At 32.0% G+C, this 10740-nt stretch overlaps 1 protein-coding gene across 1 annotated transcript in view; it reads left to right on the forward strand.

The window, feature by feature from the left end:
• Positions 1-10740, forward strand: part of LOC106692929 (cytochrome P450 4c21) — a 52076-nt gene that overhangs the window by 11836 nt on the left and 29500 nt on the right. The window contains exons 2-3 of the mRNA XM_014439192.3: positions 506-681; positions 7304-7419. Coding sequence (XP_014294678.1) covers positions 510-681; positions 7304-7419 — 288 coding nt within the window. The 5' untranslated portion in view covers positions 506-509. The remainder of the gene's footprint in view (positions 1-505; positions 682-7303; positions 7420-10740) is intronic.

The raw sequence follows: 10740 nt of genomic DNA on the forward strand, positions 1-10740 counted from the left end.
ATTGTAATATCTATCAATAAATAAATCTATCAAAACCAAAAAAAAAATAAAAAATTATGATACGTTTTCCATTGAACATTCATTCATGTTTATATCGCTGTACCAATAGTGTAACATATCAAAACATTGTTAATTTGAGATATACATGTAATCTTTGCAATAAGAGTAAGATCTATACAGTAAAACACAGAATTATAATAAAACTTCATAAAATCTTAGTAAATTAATTTTTTTCAATATCAGTTTTGAACTGGATAGATCTTACCCATATTGCAAAGATTACATGCTTATCTAATAATAACCATTTTTTGAGATATTCTGTATGTATCTTTTACGTAGATATGTATTTATCATATATGTATGTATCATATACATTTTCTTATATCAGGAACATAACGATAGGGAACGTATTTCAAAACTGTATACCTGAAGAAAAGTGTATGTCTTATAATTTATGATCAATTTTCATTCAATTACTAAAGAATAAAGTGTTGTATATTTTCAGGAAGATGGAGATGTTAGTGACTGCTGCTCTGACAGTTGTGCTGGCTCACCTCGCCTTGGGTGTGGTACTGTGGCTTCGAGTACGGAAGCTGTATTCCTATCCTGGGCTGTTGGGTTTCCCTGTCATCGGGAACCTCTACTACTTCTACAGAACGCTGTTCTTATTGTCTATGGACAGTAAGTATGAGAAAGCTCTAAATAATGAAAAATATATCCATAATTGACCATTGTTATCAAAACGAAGTTGTACTTGAAATAATATATTAAAGCATAAATTTTTACAATTTTTTATCGTTTAGATTCAGAGTCTTTATACGGGGAATAAAAAATAATTTAATTAAATTATTGCCAAATTAACATATTTAAAACATGATATATTTCTTTATTCACCTGTTCAATTTTAAATCAGCTTTTATGAAACCGTTTTTAGCCAACGGAGTTAAACCTTAGTGACTTCATAACAGTGGTACCCGTTTTTTTGTTGTTGTTGATTGTTGTTTAAAGGCGTTAAACCCTCTGGTCATCAACGCCTATAGCATGCTAAAAGTAAAAAGAAAAAAAAATGATAAAAAAAATCAATAAAAAAAAAAAAATCGAAGAGGAGTTATAATTTATAAAGAAGGCGATATGCTTTTAAAAATTCAAACACTAATGTAATTTTAGCTTCCTCATCTGTAAGAGCTTCGGATAAATTTGGGGTCAGTCCTATCCTATTTATTGTTGGCAAATAGTGAGTACACTCTTCTAAAATATGTCTAATCGTAAGAATGGACTGACAATATTTGCACGTTGGAGGTGGCAGTTTTCTGATCAGGTGAGAGTGCGTGAGGAGAGTATGACCTATTCTCAAACGGGTTAGAGCTGTTGCGGTAGGATGTTGACCATGGTTTTACTGATCGTTTTATTTCTTTTAATTTACGCGGAGAGCTTTCATCCCACTTGGCCTGCCATTTTTCTAATATTTGTAATTTAAGGGGTGTACTGAGTTCTGATGGGGTAAGAACGGCGGTACGTGAGTGCCTCTCTGGCAGCTTTGTCTGCGAGCTCGTTACCAACAATGCCAATGTGGCTTGGAGCCCATATGAAAATAATGGATTTACCTTGTTGTAATAATTTTAGAAGAAAAGATTGAATTCTTATGATGAGTGGATGTTCGGGGTACATGTTTCCCAAACTTTTTAGAGAGCTCAACGAATCTGAGATTATTACAATAGTCTTCTGAGTTATTGAAAAGCAAAAATGGAGGGCTGATGCTATCGCGTGGAGTTCGGCGGTGTGTTGACCATGATTGAGTATATTGAGGTACCCGTTTTTTTTAACTTTCTGTCTGATAATTTTTGATATACAGGGAGGAATAGGAGTGTAATTTACAGGTTACCAGCCTTTTCTAATAAAAGTAGAGGAGGTCTAGTTCCCACCATTATTATATCTTCTTATTTCAAATTTTATTATTAATCTGGTCTCCTAATTAAGTCATAATAATTAATACTATTGTTTGTTTTTAAATTAAGTGATAATTAAAAATTTCATACATAATATAAAGAGAAATCTAAATATATTAAAACATTACGTTAACGAGACTTGAATTAAGGTAATCCTTTTTTTAAAATTTAATTATTTTAAGGCACCAACCACGTATGGGGTCATTATTGCCTAAACTTCCGAAATAGGATAACCTTGTAATTTAGGGTTTTTAGGCTATACCCTTGACCACGCTCTGAATAGGGGCAAGTGTCCGGATCCATGGCTACTATTATATTGAAATGTGAAACTATTGCAACATGGGAACCTGTGGTGAAATTATATTAGAGCTTGGGATGATGGAAAAACTCAAAAAGTTTATCTACGGGTTGTTTGTTATCCTACAAAATGGAATGAAGTTCGCTGGAATATCGTATAAAGATTTGAGGGAAATATATGCTCGGCATTCAGTCAAAATGATTATTGTATTCATATTAGGAATTTTGTTATTTGTATTGTAGAGTACCTGGAGGTGGGATGGTATTTTGGAAGCAAATTATTAACATCGATATCGGTTTAAAATATCGATATCTATATTGTATCGGCACCAAAATATCTAAAATTTGTCAAATTAGAGAAGTAGCAATTACAAAGAAATTTCGTATCATACATAATCAAAACATATAAAATATTTATGCTAACAGTAAAAGAATGCAACGCCATGAAAACAAAACATGAACATAACAAATATTAAAAGGTCCTCTCAACATTTGCTTAAATATAATTGAATGTGTTTGTTAAACAAATAGTTTTAAAAAAAAAAGGTGAACAAAATTAACATTCTAATAATTTCCATTATATAGTATACAAATAATATCCAATCTAAAAATCGACATTTTCAAAGTGAAAACATTCTAATATCTCTTTCCGATATCGATATCAAACTTTAACAGCGATAATGAAAGAAAATTTAGATATTTCATTAGTAAAAACTTTGATATTTTAGTGAAATCTTAAAATAAAATATTTTTACTATCGATATCGTAAGTAAATATCAGAATCACTGATACTATTTACTTAAAATATCGTAATCTTTATATATCTGCTTTATTGATACCTGGATTCAATATTATTGGCTGGATATTTGTCAATGTTATTGGTATTTATGGAATTTGTTCATGCTGTCAAAAATAATTTACTTATATAAAGCTCTGTGGTAATTTTTAGAGAGCAAATTATCTATGATTATTTTGTTTGCTTATCAATTTGATATATTTACATGTACGTAAATGCCGTTTTAATAATTGGAAGAATTTTTTTTTTTGGTAAAACTATCCATATTCCAATATCATCAGTTACAAATAAGTATCGATATAAAAATATCGAATCTAATAGACAAAATAACGATATGTCAATAAAATCCATATCGATATCCCAACCCTACCAGATGGTGGGGCGATGGCTCCAAAAAGGTATAACTGATATATTAAAATAAGGTAATTTAATAAGAAAGAATTATTCACTACAACTCATTAAATAAATCAATTTTTATTTTATTAACATTTTTAGATCGACCTGAAATGCGATTGCATATTTAGTCTGAGAAGGAGAAAAACTAATCCAATATTTATTTATTTTAACAGTAAAATATAAAATGCTAGAACATAAATAATAAACCGTTTATTATGCAAACTGTATGGTTTTATCTATTCAGTATTTCTGTTTTGATTGCCGCAGTTCACCAAGGCAATTCTTCCTTGTCATACCAATTTTCCTCGTTCCAAGAACTTTTTTCTTAGTAGCGTTTACAATTAGTTTTAATGTCATTACTATCCCAGATCCAGCTCTTTTTGTTCTGTTTTCTGTGATGATAGGGTTTAAGGTGAATGAGATATCGGCCCATTTCCCCGAGTCAGGTGGAGGGATTGCCTCCTCATGGCTTCCTGACACGCTTCCCCATCCCGGGTGGCTACCAAGGGGAGGTGACCCTAGGGTGTGTACTGTCATTGACGTTGGTTTATAGTGTGGGAGTGATTGTAGTGTGCTGTAATCTGTGTAAATGTATGAGCGTCAGTGTACTGTTCTCCCAACCTGGAGGACTAGTGGTCAGATTGGAAGGAAGGAGTACGGAATAGTACCATTCGCAATAACCTCGGAGTCAAAGCGGCTGAGAGCATCCTAGATGGGCACAAGCTAAGATGGTTCAGACACCTTTGGATGCACCAGGAAAGAACTGCCAGAAAGACATATCAGACTCGCGTGGAGGGAAGAAGGCCAAGAGAAAGACCACGCATTTCCTGGAAGGAGAGTGTTAAGGAGGCGTTCAGGAGGCGGGAAATGGACTGGAGTAGGAGAAGGGAGATGGTCCAAGAGCGAGATATCTGGTCCAGACTCTGCAAATTGAAACCCCACGCTACGCAAGCGGTAAAGAGGATAAAATGATTATGTTGATGATGATTATCCCAGATGGTATGACCACATCTCCGACCATCCTTTTAATTTCTGCCTTATAATATCCAGAGATTTCTTCCTCTTTCCTCAGACTGAAAATAGAAGTAGAGAGTAGAATCATTTCTAAAATGAAATAAAATAATGTAAAGGAGAAGATATACAAACCATCAAACAATGTTATCCATTATAATAACATTCACTAATATCTCAATATAATTAAATTATCAGCTCATTATTAATTACTGGGTTAGTTATTATGTCTCCCTAGTTAATCCTTAGAGACATAACACTCCTTCTGGTGGCCTACTAGATAATGACCTACATCCTGCTAAATCGGATATCGGTATTACGAGGATATAATAGGTGACCATCCAGTAGGGTTTAGAAGAAGAAAGAGCACGCTAGACCAGATCTTCCTCCTGAAACAGGCACTTGAAAAACCATGGGAAGTATTTATTTGTCGATTTCAAAGCAGCCTATGGTTCTGTCCATAGGTCAGGTCATGACTGAGATGGGAACCCCAGGGAAGTTAGTAAAACTGGAAAATGCGTGCAAGAATGATCCTAAATGCAGAGCTCTGATACAATGTGTCTAAAGCCTTTGAAGTCAGAATAGGTTTGAGGCAAGCAGCTTGACTCTCACCAATGCGATTCATTCCGATCTGGCGTGCGCAGACGACATTGTGGTCTTAGGAAGTAACCAATTAGAACTCTAAAACTAAGGGTTTACAATGGCGTGATAAAGACAGACTCTAGTCCTGGACTCTAACAGGTAGATTTTTAGGTAGCTTCAAAGAAAAGGAGCTCCGAATAAAATTGATTTTTTTTTTAATTTTTAGACAGTCCCTATTTTATATTACCACTAACTATACTTGGCAGACTCAATTTTGACTTGTAATTCTACATAATTTTCTTTAAAATAATAAAAAATTGGGGTGAAATAACTTTAGAATAAGAGACTCTTTTCTTAAAAGACGTCTGTCCTTGTCATTTTTATGTGAGGGCTAATATTTTACTCTCCTTTAAGTGATATTTTATTAGGTTTTCTAGTATTGTTGATCATTTTAAAGATATGAAGCTCCGAATGAAAAATTAATTTTATTAAGATTTTGTAAGTCATAATTTTTTATTCTCCCTATTTATAATTGGCAGACTCATCAATTTTGACCATTAATTATACCTAGTTTTATTTAAAGTAATAAAACATTGGGGTGAAATAACTTTAGAATTAGTGATTTTTTTCTCCTCTTCTGCTCTTGTCTTGTACTATTAGGCTCAGAACTAGACAGATCTTAAACGTTTTCCAAGCGTATGCTGGACGCTTAGTTAGTGACTCTACCGAAAATTAGAGACTGCACTTAGAAAGTGCACCAGAATTTCAAGTATGTTTTCTGCCTGCTTCCGACAAATAAACAGCCCACATATTTACTGACATAAAACGCTTTTCTCTTACTCCTTCTTACTAATACATCTTTAAAAGAAGTATCTCTTATTGACTTGTCTTGTGATAATAATCTAAATTTAAAGTTTGGTAGCAAGGAACTCACTGATTTTTGGATATCAGTAAAAGGGAACCTGCTTAGTGGTAAAGCTCTACGAATATTAATTCCATTTGGAACATCCTATTTGTGCGAAGCTGGGTTTTTGGTGGTCGCGATAATAAAAAGTAAATATCGCTCAAAAATTAACTTTGAACATGAAATTAAGGTCGTCATATCAAATTTTATTCCGATATTTGAGAAGTTTTGTAGTGAACATCAAACCTATTCATCCCATTAATAGTTTTAATAATGTTAATCGTCAATGGACGTTCAATACATTGTTTGCGAATTTAAAATTCTTGTTTAATTTATTTTTCAACTAATCTAACCACGAGGTGATTGTCCAGTCTCAATATGGATATTACCGAAACAGTTGAAATTAGTTATTTTATATTACCCCAAGGAAAATATTAAGTATTTGTTTTTAATTTTTCGTTGTTCAATAGGTAATCGCTTTTAAAAAGGAAAGTTATCTCCAATTTCTCAAGAATATCAAAAATTTAGAAAACATCTGATGTGTTAAGGGCAAGGAAAAATCCGATTATTTAGAGAAACCGAAAAAAATTGGTAACCTCTGGTTTAAACCATCCTAGAAACCTATTTTTCATTTAGATAAGTGGAGTTGAGTTAAATTTGTTGCAATTTTTGAGATTTTCAAAGATTCAATAAAGGTAAAAAATTAGTACAAAAAAACATTTAGTTTTTTTTTTAGAGAAAAGCTTTATTCAGCCATTTCTCTCCAATTACATTAGGTTGCTACATTACACAGCATACCAATCAATCCATAATCGGATATCTACACAATATATATATATAATCGTAAATTATAACAAACAAAAAATGTTTCCCCTTTTCCTTTCACAATCAATACTAGTCTATAAATCCTAATACTACAAATACTAAATACAGTACTAACTACAATAATATTTTGGTTTATTGTACTTCTATTTCTTTCTTTACTTGACAAATCCTTTCTACCCATATCACTCTCCCAGACCCCCCATTTATAGTGATCCACTATCCATGTTAGTCTATCCATGTCCGCTATCCACGTCAAACCAATTACATATTATAGTCATCGTAGTATATCAGTTTACAAATACAAATCTAGGCAAAAACAAGTCAGTTAAAAGAAATACTTCAATGAATTGATAGTTTAAAAAAAAATAATTTTAAAAATAAATAAATAAGTTAAAGGGATACATAAAAATTCATATTTAAGGCTTTTTTGTTGTTTTTTTTTATACGAAGAACTAATATCAACTTGAATTCTCCATTAAAGTATATTTTATTTCTGGTTGCAAGGTGAGTCAGTGAGTCTTTAAAAGATTAAATATTTCTTTTCAGGTATGGAAAAGCATTTGGCCAAAATTGCTGATGAATATGGAAAAAATGGGATATGTTTCCATTGGATTTATGGTTACAAGACATTGGTCACGATCTCAAGTCCTCATGTTGTAAAGGTAATTGGGACATTTCCTTAGATTTATTATGTTAATGTTTGAAAATATAATTATGTTAATACCATCTACCCGCTCTTCTGTATAAGAATGATAATTTTAAACTCGGTTCATATAGCATTATTGTAAATAAGCAAAATTAAAGATTAAAAAAAATCCAATTAAGCCCAGTCTGACTAAGTCCTATTTGATATTTTATAGTGCATTTAATTTTAAATTGCTTTTCTTAATTTAATTAAAATCGTTAGAATCCATTTTGAGAAAGTGTAAAAACCATTATATAAAGTTGCATTTCTTGTCAGTCGATTTTATAGAAAAAATTGCTGTTGCACCCCAGGCATACATCTGTCCTAAATATATTATTTCAGTTTTTAACGAATTTCTTTTTGGTTATTTAAACATTAAAACGTGCTAGTACAATAGCCGGGAAGAAAAAAAGGCAGTTATTTCACACCAATTTTTGTTTACTTAATTAATAACTAGGTATAATTACCAGTCAAAATTGATGAGTCTGCCAAGTATAGGTAGGGGGAATAAAAACCGGCGGCTGTTTCAAAACCTTAATTTTTCATTCGGAATTCTATATCTTAAAAACTACCAACAACACTAGAAAATCTAAAAGAATATTATTTAAAGTAGAGTAAATTTGCTGAAATATTACCCCAAATAGAGCTATTTACGTCCAATAGTTCTCGAGAGATAGCCTTTTAAAACGAAACATTTCATAAAAATATACTGAAATATCAATAGATAGTTAATTTATTTTGAGAAATCTATTTCTCAGGAACTATGAGACGTACAGATGTCTATTAGCACTAAAATTAAAACTAGTTTAATGTACTTCAAAGTAGTTTATAACCTTTACCTTCGTAGAAATTGTAGTTTTCAGGATATTTTCTAGAATAGATTAATTTACAGTTGTTCAGACAATAAGTTTGATTTATGAAAAACTTTATTTCAGAAACCATTTAACGTACAGATGTCTGCCAGCGCTCAAATTAAAGCTAGTTCAATTTACTATAAAATTGTTTATAACGTTTATCTTTAAAAGGAGTAGCTTTTTTTATGATATTTGACAAAATAAATTCACAAACTTTTAATTTTTATTCTAGTTGTTCTTATAAATTGTTGGATTTTTGAAAAATATATCTCTAGATCTATAAGACGCATATATGTCCGCCAGCACTCAAAATAAAGTAGTTTATGACACTTATCTTCGTAGGGGTAGTATTTTTTATAATATCCACATATGAATATAAATTTGGCAAATGAAAATTAGTCCGAACAACAATAAATCAATTAATTTTAGCATATTTCATGAAAACTACTACTCCTACCTAAATAAACGCCGTAAGCTACTTTAAAGCTCATTAAACTACCATTAATTTGAGTGCTAATTGAAAATGGTTTTTGAGATAAAGATTTTTAAAAATAAATTCACTAAATACTGATCTTTCTGTACGTTCCATACAAGATTTTTATGAAAGAAGCTATATCTCGAGAACTATTGTACGTAAATATCTCTATTAGGACTTACATTTTAGAAAATTTACTCTACTTTAAATGATACTCGCTTAGAGTTTCTATTGTTGTTGGTAGTTCTGAAGATATAGAGCTCCGAATGAAAAATTAATGTTTTTTAAAGTTTTGAAAAAGCCGCTATTTGTTATTCCTCCTACCTATACTTGGCAGACTCTTCAATTTTTACTAGTAATTATACCTAGTTTTTAATAAGTAATCTAAAATTGGGGTGAAATAACTGCCTTTTTTCTCCTCTTGTGCTCTTGTACTATGCATTTCGGACAAATTGAAAATGTTTCACGATCTCAATATTACCAATGTATACATTCTATTTCCTACTTCTTTCATTACTTTATTTTTATTTTTAATAATATTCATTTTGTACATAACATTACTATTTTTATATGTATTTCATTATTTTATTATCTGTCCTCTGTTTTTACTTAATTTTAATATTACTCTTCTCATACAGCCTCTTTCTTCTTATAAACTTAAACCGAGAGAGGTGAAGCCTTGAGTACATTTTCCTAGTATTTCAACTGTTTTATTAATCCCTCTGTCTCTACCTTTTTTTTTTTTTTTTTTTATCCTTCTTTTCCCCCGCTGTACCTTAGGGCAACCCTATACCAGCGGTACGTTCCAAAATTCCTAACACTTTAATATTCTGTCAAGAAAGGACTCGGTCACCAATCCTTCTGCATCACAGGAAGCAAAGTTCCCAAATGTTCAGGCCTGCACTCACCTTGGTCCAAATATCTTTTGAGAAATCTATATCTCAGGAACTATGTGACGTACTTTTGTCTACCTTCCCCAAACCCTATGATCTTGTTTATGCTACTCCCTCTTTTACCATCCCTCGTATACTCAATTCAGTTTTGCTCTAGCCTCATCGGTGCGGTGAGGTTGAGCATTTCCCTCACTAGAACACTCCTAACGAGATATTTTTTTCTCCCTCACATTTCAGCATTCTCACCTCGACACCTCCTGCGTTTATTATTTTAAATCTATAGCCGAGGCAAGAAGATCTTAGGTCTTTTATGAAATCTGAATTCTTCAGCACCTGATGTAAATTGTATTTTAAGTAATTTTTGTCATCATCACATCAATTATATATAAAAATATAGAAAAAATTGTCTACTATGAGATAAATGCTCACGGGGCACCTCTTTGGTAACAAAAAGTAAGACACTCTTGCCGGGTTAGACTATATAGATCTGTAAACACTACTAATGTTAGCTATTTTCTTATTTCATAATCATTGTATATCCTTTTATTAATAGGTTGTTGTCTTGTTTTTTGTTCTTAGCCCTGATGAAGGCTTGAAATTCGGTTCAAAACGTTGACACTAAAAAATAAGTTTTTACTTATTTGAGTTCTACACTGACCGCCCCCCTCCCCTCCCCCCAACAATCTTCTCTTTATAAATATATTATCCACGGTCAGAATTCTTCTCATCATTCTTAACAGTAATGGTTCGTCTAGTATCGTTAGATCCAGCTTGACTAGAAGAGACATCGCTGCGTTGATCTTATTTATTTGATTTTGCTACCCAGATCCCACATGGTATTCCTTTGGGGCTTGACTGTCTTGACTGACGCTGGGGTTGCAACATAGCTTCCCATAGCTCTCCATGTTAAAATGCTTAATTAACTTCTTTAAAGGTCTTTTAGCATAATGAAATCTATCTAATGACCTAGATACGATTCTGGTTGAACACCTTGACTATCCTATGATACTATTAAAAACAGTTTATTGGTGATTCTCTCTCTCTCTCTCTCTCTCTCTCTCTCTCTCTCTCTCTCT

This window comes from Halyomorpha halys, unplaced genomic scaffold (genome assembly GCF_000696795.3).
Source record: "Halyomorpha halys isolate HHAL.00 unplaced genomic scaffold, Hhal_1.1 Scaffold78.1, whole genome shotgun sequence".
Classification (NCBI taxonomy): domain Eukaryota; kingdom Metazoa; phylum Arthropoda; class Insecta; order Hemiptera; family Pentatomidae; genus Halyomorpha; species Halyomorpha halys.